Source organism: Onychomys torridus, chromosome 6 (assembly GCF_903995425.1).
Source record: "Onychomys torridus chromosome 6, mOncTor1.1, whole genome shotgun sequence".
Taxonomy (NCBI): Eukaryota; Metazoa; Chordata; class Mammalia; order Rodentia; family Cricetidae; genus Onychomys; species Onychomys torridus.
The window spans coordinates 63,747,561-63,763,925 of record NC_050448.1 but is presented as its reverse complement, the minus strand read 5'-3'; the positions used below and the strand labels follow the sequence as shown (position 1 = coordinate 63,763,925).

The window sequence follows — 16,365 nt, the reverse complement described above, 5'->3', positions numbered from 1 at the left end:
TGACTTGATTTACAATGGTCACTGGTGTCTGAGGGTACGACTCTATGGTACAGTGCTCACTAGCATAAGGCCTTGGAGTCAATCCCAACACTGCAAAAGCAAAACAGAAACCAAGTTTTGTCTATTTTACCATAATCCTACAAATTGTAAGTGATTTTAAAAGTTAAAACCACTACTGAAACTCAGGCACTTATTATAAGTGTTTTGCATGCAGAGTCTGCATTTAACATTAATTAATAGTCTTTAACACCAGTGGTACAATTTTCCACATTAGTAAAATCTTGTGTATGTAAAGAAAACCAAAATAGAATACAAAAGTTGATTTTGTTTAAACAAACAAAAAAACAGAAGTCACTTTGGATCTAGGTATGCTTTAATAAAGCCTACTGGGGTTTTAGGTCCAAGTATTGAAAACACTACAGAAGACATACGGTTACTCCTCGGAGAGGGACTTGGGCTCACACAGGCAGCTTGGCTATTAGCTGCTGTTGATTAATACAGAACATTCACGTGAAAACTAAAGACCTGGCTTCTCGTGCGGCTCGCCACAATGGCAAATCAAGAAAGGAAATGGCTTTTGCTGATAAATGTTTCCTTTATTCCTGATAAATGTTTCTTAAACATTTCCATTAACTTCCTAATTTTTCAGTGGAAATTCTACCTTTTTAATTATGCACAGCTAAATTATTTGAAATCTGTTCTAGTTACCCCATCTTTACCACAGTCCCCCAGCACTCATCATGGTCTTTTGGTGTGGTTACACATACAGACTACAGTCAACATCGCCACAAGTGCATCGAGAGTGTCACATGTTCCAGAAAAAGGTGCTGCTCCTTTCATAAACACCACTACAATTACTAACGTAAGGCCAGACAAGGTTGTTATGAAAGTCAGTCAAAGCTCTTGCCACATATCCTTTTATTTTATTTTTTTTTACAGTGGACTCATCTTCTAGCCTATCCTAAACAGTGAGTTTGTATGGGAGATTCTGTAATACTATCCTAGGGAATAGGGTACGGTTAGTGGTAGAATGCACACTGAGCAGGAGCAGGCACTGGGCTCAGTCCTCAGCATGGAGTATGCTTACATATACACACAAAAAAGAGGAAACCCAAACCTCCTAAGTTCTATCATGACACGCACTGTCACAAGAAATCAGTGTAACAAAACTGTCTTTTTATGTCTTTTGTAAATACTCAGTGCTTTCATGATAGGTCTCCATCAGATTCTGTACTGCTGATAATCCAATTAAATCTAGTAAAAACTGTAGTACAGTTTAGTGGTTAAAAAAGAGGCCTCTGGGGCTGTAGCTCAGTGGCAAGGCATAGGCTTAGCATGTGTGAGGTCCTAGGTTCCATCCCCAGCACCACAAACAAAAGATATGGCCAAGAGTGTCTGAATTTGAACCCAGACTCTGGCACTTGCCCACTAGGTGTTCTCTTAGTTTACTAGGCATACACTCAGCTCTAACTCGGGGGCTTCAAGGCCAAGACAGAAGAAAAAAATCTTAATGTACTAGTTTCTCTGTGTGTTATCCATAAAGACAAGGTACAATAAAAGAAGTTTTCACACAGGGCTATCATAAGAATAGTGTTAGCTGGGCATGGTGGCTTATGCCTTTAATCCCAGCACTCAGGAGGCAGAGGGCAGATGCAGGTGGATCTCTGTGAGTTTGAGGCTAGCCTGGTGTACAAAGAGAGTTCCAGGACAGCCGGGGCTGTTATACAGAGAAATCCTGTCCCAAAAAACCTAAGAGGGGGAGGAGAGAAGTGTTAACATGCAAAATGTCTACAAGTCCTAAGCACCCATGAGATATCCATCCAGCAGTGTGTGTGTGTATGTGTATGTGTGTATGTATGTATGTGTGTATGTGTGTGTGTGTATGGGTGTATGTGTGGGGATGTGTGTGTGTGTATGTGTGTATGTATGTGTGTGTGTATGTGAGTGTGTGTGTATGTATGTGTGTGTGTATGTGAGTGTGTGTGTGTATGTGTGTATGTATGTGTGTGTATGTGAGTGTGTATGTGAGTGTGTGTGTATGTATGTGTGTGTATGTGAGTGTATGTGTGTGTGTATGTGTGTGTATGTATGTGTGTGTGTATGTGTGTGTGTATGGGTGTATGTGTGGGTGTGTATGTATGTATGTGTGTATATGTGTGTGTGTATGGGTGTATGTGTGTATATGTGTGTGTGTATATGGGTGTATGTGTATGTGTGTGAGTGTGTATGTGAGTGTGGACACTTTTTCTCAACTTTTGTTATCTGATTTCAGGCTGCATAAGTGCCAATTAGAGATGGTTCTTATTCTTTTTCTTCCTTGAAAAGGAATAATACACCTTAGTTTCTCAAAATTATACTCTGATTTCTTACATTTTGCCTTGTCTCCAATTTTTCAACTTTCCCCAACAATTCACACACCTGTGAAGAGCAGAAAATGCAGATAAACTTCCACAGTCAGGTTTATTTTCCAATTTTAAACATTTCTGAGTGTCTCTCGTTATCGAGTACGACATGCTCATTATAAAATGTCCAGGTAAATTAGTAAGTCATGAGGATGATGTAAACTAGCTTCCTACTCCTACTAACTTGCAGTGAACTTTTCTGGCCTTTGCCTGGCTATGATTCCAGTTTTTGTGTACATTCATACACTCAGGCTTTTAAGCATATGCATATAATTTAACAGTATGCATAAGACATGATATAGTTTGTTGGTTTTTGCACTTGGCAGTACAGAGAACATTTGCATCCATGTCCATATCAAATGCGTGCAGCATCTTTGATAGAAGTTTGTTCACACACCATCCTCTACTGAACGACTGTGCTGGTTCTCTCCTACTCTGAGACTCCTTTGTGGACTCTCAGTAGTGGACTGCTTGGTCATAGGCCCTAGTTCATCTATAGTTCCTGCAGGTGTCTAATAAAGTAGATACACAAAGTTTACCCACAGAGGGTGCACACCTTTAACCCCAGCACTCGGGAGGCAGAGGCAGGCGGATCTCTCTGAGTTCGAGGCCAGCCTGGGCTACAGAGTGAGTTCCAGGACAGCCAAGTCTACACAGAGAAACCCTGTCTCAAAGAACCAAAAAAAAAAAGAAAAGAAAACTGATGAGGAGAGACATCGTCAGATTTATTGATATCCAACGCTGAGTTTTATGAATAGAAATTAAAAATTTTAATCTGTTTATACTAATTACACAAGTCATTTAAAGTTCTTTTTATTGTTGCTAGTTTTTGTTTATTTTTTAGGTTGTAATTAAATTACAACATTCCTCCTTTTCCTTTCCTCCTCCTAAATCCTCTCCCTCACTCTCCTTCAAATTCATGGCCTTTTTTTCATGAATTGTTGTTGTATACATATATATTTATATACACATATATTCCTAAATATAACCTGTTGAGTCCACATAGTGCTACTAGTGTACATGTCTCCAGGGCTGACCATTTGGTACCGGACTACAAGTGTGCTCTTCTCTGGGTATTCCCACCACTCCCGTTCACAGCTTTCCTCTCATGGGCCTCTCCCATCCAGTTTGGCATGTCCCTTGGTGTCATCCTTGTTTGGCTTATATTTGGGCAGTCATGTTGGTGAGACTCTAGGGGTGTAGCCTCGATACTACGACGAGGAGACACCCTCACAGCAAAGTCACCGCTCTTGTGCTTCTTACCATCTTTCTGCCCTCCTCTCCAATGGTCTTTGAGCTCTAGGTGTGGGATTTGGACTGGGCTCCACAACTCTGAATTTTGAGTACTTGGAGTTTTCTGTAGCAGCTTCCGTCTGTTGAGACAGGGTCTCACTATGTAGCTTTGGCTGGCCTCGAACTCATAGAGACCCACCTGCCTCTGTCTGGGATTAAAGGTGTGTACTAGCACCTGGCCCTAAAATTCTTTTTAATGTATCTTCCTTATCAAAGAAACATAAAGTTTCTTTGTTAAATACACGTAAGTTAGGTACTTTGAAAGCCATACATGGTTTTCACATCTTTAGTTATTAAAAACATCTTGGTCTGCCTTGGTGTAATAATGGTGCACGCTTTTAATCCCAGCACTTGGGAGGCAGAGGCAGGTGGATGTCTTTGAGTTTAAGGCTAGCTTGGTCTACATTATGATTTCCTGGAGAAGCAGAGCTATATTGTAAAGACCTGTTTTGAAAACAAAACAAAACAAAACAAAAACAAAAAGCCTTGGTCTAAACCATCCCAAAGAAATAAAGTAATCTTCTCAGTTCCGGAAAACTACAACTATAAAGAGAACACTAGAATGCCCCCCCCCCCCCCCAGGTAGAGTCCAGCTATAAAAGGAACTGAAGTCTAGAGAACTTTTTTCTTCAATTAAAAATACGCAAGGGGCTGGAGCGGTGTCTCAGTGGCATAGGGCTTTTGTTGCTCTGGCAGAGGGCCTCAGTTTCATTCCCAGCACCCACATAGTGGCTCAAACTCCAGTTTTGGGGAATCCAATGCCTCTTTCTGACTTCATACATACAAGAAGGCAAAAACACCCATACATATAAAATAAATAAATCTACAAAAACAAAATCTTCTGATCCTAAAACTGAAGTCTGACCAAACCTACTCGAATGTAAGAAAACTTACTTTAAAAAACAGTGGATAAGTGACATGCAATGGTATATCTAAGCAGATGACAACAAGCTGGGTGTGGTCAATCACACCTGTAATCTCAACCCTTGGGAGCCGAGGCAGGAAGATTGTTCCAGCCCAGCCCAGACTACTGGGGATCCTAAACAAGTAAATCACCCAGATAACAACCACCAGAAAAACCTAGGATGTAACCAATTCTAAAATGTGTTAATTAGCACTTTAATCAGCTCTATAAAGTAGTGGCTCTGGCACATGAAGGTTAAGGCGACTAGAAAAAGTAGGGTGATTGTTGCTTTGTAAAAGAAATAATTAGAAACACACAAATAATTTCATGTAAGATGGCTCTTTGTACAACTTCAGGAATATCTACTTTGTAATATAAGGTATGTATACCTGTAAGGTCTCATGTAATCTTGCTAATGAAATGAACCTTTCGGAAAGGCGGTAACAATCAGTTTAATGTTGGCTCAGAGGTCTCAACTAAATGTGTACTTAGTAAAGCTACAGTAATGCCACACTCATGGGGGAGGGAAATGCACTGTACCATATTCCAGAAGCAGCCAAATCTTACTTGAATGTGTAAGAAAGGGTGCAGGACACCAATTACAGTTTCTGGGTAATATTTGGCTTCTGAGTGTCTGAGAGTCTATTTAATGACAGTCACGAAGTAGTATGTAGTCTCATTAATTTGAGCCACTATTTGAAATTAAAATTCCTATCTTGAGCATGAGGTATGTACAACTCTATTTGGGACTGCCTCAATGTCTACATATGAAGATACTCAGTTTCAGTTTGAGGGCATAAATCAGTTCCCTGTCCTCATATTTAAGTGGCTACAGCCCATAGGCTAATGGTAGAGTGATTTTCTCTGCAACCAAACAAGGTAAATAAATGTGATATATTGGCACATCCCCCAACTGCTCTGCATATGGTGAACATTAAGGTTGTATTCGTTTGCCATGTGAATATAATTCCTTTTAGCACATCCACTATTAGCACAAGAAGTAAACGCAGAGTTGTTTGCTGGAATTTGAGGCCTGTATCACATCACAGAGCACTAAACATCCTGGACCTTCTGGAGAATTTCATAGACATTTTTAATGTCACCCAAACCTGAACACTGCCAACATATTGCTTCAAACCGTACTTTAAATTTTACAAGACTCAAAGAAAAAACAAGAAAAATAGAAGGTAGAGCAGTAGGCCAGGAAGGAGCTGGCTGCAGTCTGAACGAGGCATATGTAAGAACCGGTGTCCTCGACAAAGACCAGGTCCAGCCTCATCCCTCACATAAAGGCCACATGTCTCAAGCCCAGCTTTCACATACAAGACAGTGGATATTAGGAACCTGAGATTAGGAACTATCTAAACAGCTTCTGCCGACTGTGATGTACTGGAGACCCGAGTTTTATCTCCTCGGGACAAACTGTCGTGCTTTGTTTTATCATACAGATACTATGCTTTCCTTAAAATTATTTATTATAAAGTCCCAATTCCAGGTTAGGGTGTGAGCAGAAGAATAAAATGATTTAAAAAAAAACTGACAAGGTTCAAGACATCGTACATATCCTGACATTTGAGACCCACGAATAATAATATATCACAGGCAATTAAGACAAAACACAGCAGTGTTTCCACGCCAGGCCTTTCCCATTGAGAGCTTTACGTCTCCAAGTGTGTCCAGCAGATGGCGCTCTAGGCTACCTACTTAAAGAGAGAACCCTGCACCACAGCCATCTATATTTTGCCAAGACAAAGAATAAGGATTTATCAGTAGCTTTAGTAAAACATATTAGGCTTTATGGTAAAAAGGACATAACTCCTAAATACATACATAAAAATATACATATGCATAAGCACATATGCATGGAGGTAACCAGTAAATAACTCACACCTGGACATGTTGAGACACCACTTCTCTTACAGACTTGATGAGTAGTCTATGTGTGTATCAGTGGTATTTATAGTCATAGGGCAAGATCATTCTAAATTCATTAAAAAAAATTTAGAATGCCTTAAAGTTGGAATTCATTTTTAATTATAGCAGGAATGTCTCATTAGGGTGATACCAGTAAAATTAACAACAGTAGGATTTACGGTAATGACTTACGTGACTGATGAGAGTATAACAAAATGAAGTTTTAGACAGAGAAAAAGCAGGGCAGCTCTGGAATACAGTACTTTAAAAAGCAGCTCTGCAGTCTGTTAGTGCTAGCCTTATGGTTAATAAAATCGTCTTTCTAATTAACGGTGCTGAAATATTCTTAAAGAACAGAATCTTGTTATTAAAAAAAAAACAAAAAAACTACCCCCTCCCCCCCAGCCATAGACGCCATTCCTATAAGAAGAAAGCTGACATAGATTAGCATGTCTGATTGCAAAGAGGAAAAAAAATATGCCACCTTTCCATCAAATCAAAACCAGAATGCAAGAATGTTAAAGTACTTTACTGAAATAGTGCAACACACAAATCTATGCGACACCCTCACAGTCGGCAACCATTTGCTCCCAAAGCTAATACACTGTGGCTGTAAAAAAAAATTTACTTTGAAACTAAAAGTGTTGCGTAAGTGGTTAGTTTTTAAAATTCAAGTTTATGATTTATTGATGTAATATAAAATAGGGAATAAATAATAACATTGTTGTATGTTTTTAACTTGTTTATATAAGTGCGATCATGTCAAAGTTGGAAGTGTTTAAATACCACTTTAGTGCACCGAAGGAGCACATTTTCTCTGGAATTTGGAGGCTGACAGAGTCAGCGCTGTTCTGAAGGGAAAATCTTCCACTCTTGGAATCTCAGCTAGGACGCAGACTGGGGAGAGGTAACAAAGGGCCGAGCTTTCTGCACAACACACCTTTCATTGAAACTGTCCTGGTTAATGTTACAAAACCCATCCACAACCAAGTGGAACACTATTTCCAGCCTTCTCTTCATCGGGGAAACTGCATTCCACGCAGATAACCATCACAAGACAATAGAGCCAACGGTGAAAAACGGCCTGTCTGCAGAAAGCAAGCCTTTGGCTGCGTAATCTAGACAGGTTTCATAAAACATCTGAGTCATTTTTAAAGCCCCAAATTATACTATTTATAGGTTTCATCCAAGTTGAGTTAGCCTGATTTTTATCCAACTAATATACATATTAACATTGTATAACATTAGGTTAGACTAGTTACACAGCTACCAACTTTATATATAACACCAATATCAGATTTAAAGAGAATGGTATTTGGCTCTTGCTTATGACCTTTGCAAATAAAATCACTAACTATTCTTGTGATTTTAAAATTCCAGATAAAGTTAAATAGCTGAAAGACGCAGGGAAAAGCAGTAGGTTGCCCCTGGTACCACTTTTCTTCTTTCGAGAAAAAGGTCTAAAATCAAAGCTTGGAAGTTGAAGGGCCACTGTGTATTTACAGGCCATCCTACAAGTGTGTCAGTGTGGGCCGCTTTCACGGGCTGGTCCTGTGGACACAATGCAGGCCGGCGGCGGCGGCGGCCGGAGCCTGAAGGCTCAGAGGCGCTGGGACTCAAGCTGCTCACAGCCTTCGCTGAGCTGGAGAAAACTGAACCAGATCCTGGGAAGGTTTAAAACAGTTATACACAGTAAAAATGTCTGGGCTTGCCTGCTGTTTGTTTTCTGAAAGCTTAGATTGTTTTTTTTCATTTTTCTATTCTAATGTGTGTATACTCTCATAGTAAGAAAAAGTATCTGTATGTCTTTCTCCAGGATTCAGTGTTCAAAAGCTAAAGCAGAATTGGATTGGGGCATTAGACATTATAAAGGACCAGAAAGGATAAAGCAATAAATTTAGTCAAAATACATAACAGTTTTCTGAAATTTGGATTAGATGTGCTTGTGTTCTTTTGGTTTTCCCCGTCTCCATTACCTGTATTTCTAAGTGTTCCTGTCCACCATATTACAGACAATGAGAGACTAGTGGATGTTGCAGGGAAACTCTAATGTTTTGATATGTACCAAGATGTGCTGGTGTGGGGATTTACTTCCTCTGAGCACCTTATGCCTCTGATAACAGCCACCACTGTTGCTTTATTTTGCAGGCGAGAGACAGAAAGGCCACAGTAGAGCCAGGAACTCAGATTTCTCTTTTACAACGAGTCCCAGTATTCCATCACTCCTCCTCGATTCTCTATTTAAGTGACACACATATAAAAACCATCTCTGGGGCAATTTATAAGGCACCTAAATAAATAGCATATATTTAAATACCTGCACATATCACTTAACGTGTAAATAGATATAAAATACTTACTCTGAAAATGTGAAGTTTTCTAATTTTGAAACATAATTAAATCTCTGAAATGCTAGAGCAATTCCATTCAGGAATGGCCAGCACGGTTTTAGCTATTTCTCGGAATACACACGCTGATAACTCCACATAACGTAGAGAAGGCAATCAACTTGAGTATAAAAAAAAGACTCAACTCTCTGTCTTTGTGGGTATAAATTGCTACACATTCATAAAACATTTCAAGGCAAGGAAAGGGCTTTCCTAAATTCTTTGAGAAAATAACAAAGTGGCAGATTTATGTATTATCTATGTTAAACCTATGGTTGCCTGAGATAATTTATTTAATCTTGTATTTAAAGAAACAGGAAAAAAGAAACCGAAAGTAGCCACTCAATATAGGAGGCTAGAAAGGAAGAGGCATCAGAGTGCCACACTCATGAGAAAGGATCACACATATATATCATTCATATATTTCATTCTTATAGAGAATGAAAAACAAAATCCCTGAATTTTTACCTTAAGTTGATGGTAATTACATAGAAAGTAGAGATGTCTGTGTATGAGACATGTCCAAAGCACACTTGCCCACAGAACACACACCGTGGTTTGCTCTGACTGCATTACCTACAGTATCAGCACTTTAAAATTATCTTCCTACTCTCTTCACATAGAAGGTTATCTTTGATCAAAGTCATAAATATGTCCACTAGCTATCAACTAATATGTTTATATATGATCTAATCCAAAGTCTCTAATGCACACAGAAAGAAAAAATAGCTTTGAAACATAAACTGCATTTTACTAAATAAATAGCATTTTACTAAAAATTTCTGAACAAAGTGTTCACTTTCACACAAGTATTCCCCATTTTTGCACAACCTGGAGAAGTCAATGGAAAACATGGCAGGATGAAATATACTTATTCCCAGACACAGTGCCTCACAGTTTTCAGGTAAGAGCATGAGCCTTCCTTAACCAAATGCATGCAAGCAGCTTTCAATTAAGAACTGGTAAACACGTAAGAGCAGTCACAGTGTCTACCTTATGAAATAGAAATCTACAGCTATTCTTACAGGAACTCGTCTCTGTTGTCATAATCATTTTAATTAAATTCTCATTTTTCAGGTGGTCCCTTTAATTGTTTTTCCTACTTCTTAATGTGTTTTTGAAAGCTCTCTCTTGACTGCAGCTGTGTGCGATTGGCTTTAATGGTGGCTGTTTCCTTTTTTGCCTTCTGTGAATTACAATTTTAAATGGTTACACATTTTTTGTTGTTGTTTTACTGCCTTCGGTGCAGTTTCTGAAAGATGTTTAATGCTGTTGGTGAACATTTTCATTTCCCACCTGAAAAGCCAAGAGCCAATCTGAATATTCCATATTGGCCTTTTATGACCTCTTTTATCTTTTAATATGTAAATGGGAGCATAATTTTACAAAGTTGTAGATTTCCAAAATTATAACTTTTATTTTGCTCTTTTAAAGCATGAATCCAATAAACAAGATAATATGTGATTTCACTTTCATGTTACGTATTATTGTTCATGAGCACACCTCTATTTTAGTTGGTGACAGCCCTTGCAGCCAAGAACTAGCATGTCTGCATAAGAATGACTATAACGTGAGAACGAAGGTTCCTCAGTGGACTTGAATTCAATGACTGTAGGATGTTTTAGTAATCATGCCATCTAGGCCAACCTTAAATTACAGCTAAGAAATTGGACATGCTTGATCATTCACTTTCGTTCTCACCGTAATGAAAGAGCATTCCCCTTCCAAATGTTATTAGTCCACATCACTTACAAAAGTTCACTTAATAAACAATTTGTACTTACTGCCTGGGTTATCTCCAATCCCATTGCCTTTTCCATTCCAGTACCATAGAAGAAGGGTTGCATCACGTGACCCTGAGAGAATGTAGCAATTTCCCCCTATATATGACTCAGAGCGAGTCAGGCAAGTGACGACATCCCAATGGCCAAACACCACTTGGATCAATTTTCCTGAAATATAAAACAAATTTTCTTTACACTGCAATTAAAAGACAAAGCAAGCTTCTAGCAAATACCTGACCTGCACGACAGTCTGAGAAGGTTCTGACCGGGTAGGGTTTTATTTGTTTTTAAATACTATCCATAATACTTTTAAAAAAATCAATTGAACAGCGGTAACATTTTTGAAAGGCATATGTTAAAACTATTTCAACAAATAATATTTGAGTATGAGGATACCATATCCTTACAAACAGCTACTATAAATTACAAAAGAATAATATTTACTGGTTATAGCAGGCCCAGGAGAACCCTTACCCTGGAACCATTTAACACTTTCTTGAGTTACTCTGCGACTCAGAACCAAAGCCTGCTGCCTTCCTGTGAAAGGACTCCAGAAGTCGCTCACTAACAGCGTCCTCTGAGTTCATGAGGATGTAGTGAAGCTCCTCTGGTTTTAGGTCACCTTGAAGAGGAGAGTTCCTACTTTTTCAAACCAAGAATCCATGGACTAACTTTTGATGAACAATTTATCATGATTGCAGTTCAAACCCTGTCGTTCTTTCTTCGTTTTAATTTTCTAAATGATGAAAATTCCTTTGGGGTGATGGTGAAACCAGGATTACAGAGTTTAATGGGAAGGACTGAGAGAGTCCAGAGGAACCCAGTCAACTTATTCACAGTCCAGACTTCAAGCCCAGGAAGAGTGGTCCACATAACAGTGTCAGACAGAAAACCCGACTCCTTGCTGTGGAGAATTGTTGCTTGACCAACTTTGTGGGATCATTCATAGACTTGTCTAAAGAACTAGGTACCTGCAGCCCCCTCTATGCTACTTTGTTTATTGCTAACATTTTCCCTTGAAAAGTCTACGGTCTGTAAATGAGTGTTACAGAATGTCCACCACCAATATTCAGCATGGCTTTAAAAGGAAGTGAGTATCAGCAGGACACATAAAACTCACATGTTAAAGAAATGAAAAAGTGTTTCAACTTGGAACATCCCAAATAATATTCAAAAGCCTAAGTTCTTAATTAAAGGTTGGCATTTAAATGTATATAACTTTTCTTTTTTTTCTTTCATTGGTTTTGTTTTTTTAAGACAAGGTTTCTCTATGTAGCCCTGGCTGTCCTGAAACTCACTCTGTAGCCCAGGCTGGCCTCAAACTCAGAGATCCGCCTGCCTCTACCTCCCCAGTGCTGGGATTAAAGGCGTGCACCACCACCGCCTGGCTACTTTTCAAGATAACAAATGTAAATAAGAAAGTATTCACTTAAAATTTTAAATCATTGATTATAGTAAATTTAAAATTTCTTATAAATGTTTTACATTTAGAGATAAACTAGTGAAACACTTATCTATATCAGGTAAAAGTCAAATGCATCTTTTTCATTCATGAGCAGCAGGCTTGCAGAACCTACTGCTACCAACCTTAAAACCATACTTCTTTCTTTTTCTTTTAAATTTAATTTTATTTAATTAACTTTTTTCATTTATTTTACATACCTTTAAAATTTTTCTTTTTAAATCTTATTTTATTTAATTAATATTCAGACTTATTTCAATTACAAATTACAGTTACTAAAGTACATTTGCCTGTTGCAATTAAGGCAGATCAAACATTCTGTTAAGGCTGGTGTTTGAACTGTTAAATGTGCCACAAGTTTTAAATGTCTTCAACCTTTGAAATCGACACTAAGCCATTTCACTTATAAAGTCAGATTGTATCAGTAAGGCATCTGCTAGGAAGAATGCAAAATTTTAAAATGAAATATGAAGTGTATGGATCTTGTTATTTCATTTTCAAGTGAAGATGTTTAGGAGTACATGGGTCAGGCCACACCACATCTTGCAGGGTAGGGTACAAAGGCTGGGCAGCTGGCTGCCCTCTGATAATTAGAGTTCATTGTGTGTTTTAACTGCTGAAGGGAGCTGGCACGCCATGTTGTTATGTTTGAATCCCAGTCTGACCAGTGACTCTTTAGTGGAGAGCTCAGGAACTGCAGGGGTGAAGTGAGGGTGCTCGTCAGGAGTAGGCTTATGTCTGTTTTGTACCCAGCAGCTATGTGGGGTTGTAGGAGTACTACCAACTAGGTCCCCAGGAGGCCTAGATGTCCAGGTGAACTGGGAACCTCACAAGAACTGTTTGCTGGGTAGCTTACTCAATTTCCAACTCAATTCAGGGAGCAGGTAGGAAGGTCTAGCTGTGAAGGTGGGATGCAGTCATTACAGACAGTTTCCCATGATTCCCATGTTATCCCTCCTTAAACCGCTGCTCTGTTCCTCCAGTGTCGGGTTGAGGAAAATAGATACCCATTTGCTGTGGTTTCTTTTTCTTCTAAAATTGACTAGTTTTGATTCCCCTCCCCCTGAAATAAAGTTATGGAGCTTCCACAGTATTTCCCTAGGTGCCAAGCATTAGGCTTTCTTAAATGTATACAAGAGGCGAGGCTACATGGCTTCCACCCTCAGGGCCTTTAGTGTCTAATGGTGTAGACAAACACTGAACTCAAGTGAATAGGTACACAATGCTGTATTCTCCAAAAGAACAATTTAAAACCAGTGAATGGAGGAACACTCCAAATGGGAAGAACACATAAATGTTACTCCGAAGGAGTTTCCTCTCGAAGCCGGCATAGTTGTAGTCTCCACAGTTCACACTGCAGGCTCAACTCCAGGCAACGTTCTGTCTGTGGCTCTGCTTTCGCCGCTCTGTCTGGCAGCCTAATGCGGCAATCCCTGCTGCTGCTGCTGCTGTGATATGGAGGCTCGTTCCTCCTAAATAAATCACAGTATAAAGACCTGCTGCTCTTTTGGTAAATTATTTTCTGATAATCTCATAAGTGCTCCTCAGCCTTTATTTTTTGTTTCTTTTAATACCAGGCTACCTCTCCATGCACAAATATCAAAAATTACCACAAACACTAGAATATCCCTTTTTTGACAGAACAAATTTTCTAGTTAATGTTTTATTTGACAGCTGTGCTACAAAAAACAACAACAACAACAACAACAACAACAAAAAAAACCAATCCCAGCACAGGGCTCTACCCCACTGCATCTAAGTGTGGCCCGAAAAATCATTCCACTGCTCGGGGAGGTTTCATTGCTGCTTCTGCTTCTCTGGTTGTGCCCTGAAAACATGATTTACGTTTCAAGAATTTCCTGTTACAACCCAAGTACCCTCCCCAATCTAATAAGAGAAGATTTTTTTTTTGGGCTTGTGTGTTAAAATATAATTGAATTCAACACTTGTGATGGCTTTGCCATTATATATTAGCTGATCATACAATTTTTCCCTTGCTGCTTCATCAAACTTAAGGGAAAAAATTAGTTGATATTATCTATTGCCATGAAAGCACAGATTACTATTTTCTCACTGAAATGACTTTTAAATAAAACTAGCAGCTGCATCTGTATAGAAGACATATGGGAGGACTATCATTTAAGACTTACTTTTCTGCACTTTTATAGAAAATATATAAATTTTTGTCAGCCATTTGATATGAAGTTTAAAATAATGCTACTTCTTATGTAATTTTTTACATACACAGAGCCGTGTATTTTTATACAGGGTATTGCAAGGTCTCTGTTGGGAGGGAGTGGACTGACATCAACTTTGTTAAGTCTAATGGAGCATGGCGGGCCTGCAAGGAACTCAGGATACACATTACAGCAGCTTCCAAATTAACCAAGGACGATGACACTTGTGTGAGCCAATGTGGTAAGAAAAGAATGCTGCATATAAAATCAGAAGGGCCAAGTCCAAGCCCCAGTTCTGTTACCATTAGCTACTTAAATTTCATTGTGTGACTTAACTCTAAATTTCAGTTCATATTATCTAAAAAACGAGAGGACAAGGACACCTGTCCATGAGACAAGATTTTTGTGAAGCTGAAGCAATAATAGGCATGCCAAAGAATTTTGTAAGTTCTGAAAAAAGAATGGATACAGGAATTGTGTAATTAGTGCTGTATGAAAATCAAGCTAGCTTTACTGAATGTAGATTGGTATTTAATGCATATAATACAATAAAAACAACAGGGAATGTCAATGAATTGAAAAGCTTTATAATGTCAAAATGAAAGACATATAATTTATGACTCAACCCATATTCTGACAAAGGCCACTCTGGAGATATGAAGTAGGCAGTGGTTGCCAGGACTTGGGGGTGTGGGGAAAAAGGGGACATCCAGCAGGTGACATGAGGCGATTGGGGTCATGGAGCTGTTCTGCACCCAGAGAGTTTGTGAGGTGGTAATGTAATTCTGTGCATAGTCAAAACTTAAAAATTATAAGCCAATAAGGATGGGGTACCTTACTCGGTAAATTTTAAATAACCTTTCTAAGTGTGAGAAGAATACACAGCCTGAAAGGAAAACTCTGTTAAGGAAAACTACTGAGGGTTACATCAAGTGTGACCCAGAGTCTGAGGACGGAGGGCATACCAGATAATGCTCAGGTTGTTCTTTTTTCTATAATAATGAAAAGCATAAATCTAAAATAGATTCTCAAAACACAAGATTCAGTATAATAAATACAATTTTAGAAAGCATCAATATACTCTGTAGTTTTACATAATGTTGATGGAATTTAATTTCAAAGTAATCCACTCTGTAGACTGAAATATCAAAAAGAACAAAAAACAAAACAAAAAGCTCAGAGAGGCTTGGATGATCATGTTTGCTTTTGTGAACTTACATCGAAATGAAGTGGACTGTAAGAAAATGAGAATCAATTTTCTAAAGCAGAAAATAAACAGAATAATTTCTACAAGTAATTTTTAAGGCTCATTCTATAAATATTCAGTTGAAGAGAGTAATTTCTCCTTATTCTCTTAGCTGTTACAGCAGTCTCAAAAATACACATTTAAACTCTGTGAAGAATCATCAGTACACCTACTTATTAAGAGAAGCAAGGACCCGTGCATTTCATAAGGATTACTAGCAAGCCTGAAAGAGGACTTGCTATAAAGCACTTAATTAAAAATTTCAATTAAATAGAATTTCCCACTCCCACTGCATTTAATCAAGATCCGTGCATTTTCTTCTTCTATTTAAATATCTTCCTCCAGGCACTGGGCATCAAACAGTGGAAGAGACTGTACTCAGCTACACCAAAAAGTCAAAACAAAGTAAACAACAATCCATGCCACAGTTCTATTGATTAGTTACAATGAAATAAATGTAATTAATGTCTAACTTTAAGCTGGGTGGTGGTGGCTCATGCCTTTCATCCTAGCACTCTGGATGCAGAGGCAGGCAAATCTGAGTTCTAGGCCAGCCTGGTCTAAAGAGCAAGTTCCAAGACAGTCAGGACTACACAAAGAAATCCTGTCTCAAAACAAAACAAAACAAAAAACCCCAAAAACCGTTAACCATATTCAACTATAAATTATCTATAATTTTATCTCCTCTTTCAACAGTTTCTAAGTGCTTTAAAGACATGCTATTAAATTTATCAATAGTTTGAATTTCTGACATTCAAAAATTCCTTGGATTATATCTGCTGTAATAACACTGAGT

General features: G+C 38.4%; 1 protein-coding gene across 5 annotated transcripts in view; it reads right to left on the bottom strand.

Annotated features, from left to right (window-relative positions):
- The window catches only part of Lrba (LPS responsive beige-like anchor protein), a 578,506-nt gene that overhangs the window by 17,504 nt on the left and 544,637 nt on the right, over positions 1–16,365 (bottom strand). For all 5 annotated transcript variants that reach the window (XM_036190835.1, XM_036190833.1, XM_036190836.1 and 2 more), the window contains one exon: positions 10,685–10,852. In XM_036190835.1, the coding sequence (XP_036046728.1) occupies positions 10,685–10,852 (168 nt within the window). The remainder of the gene's footprint in view (positions 1–10,684; positions 10,853–16,365) is intronic.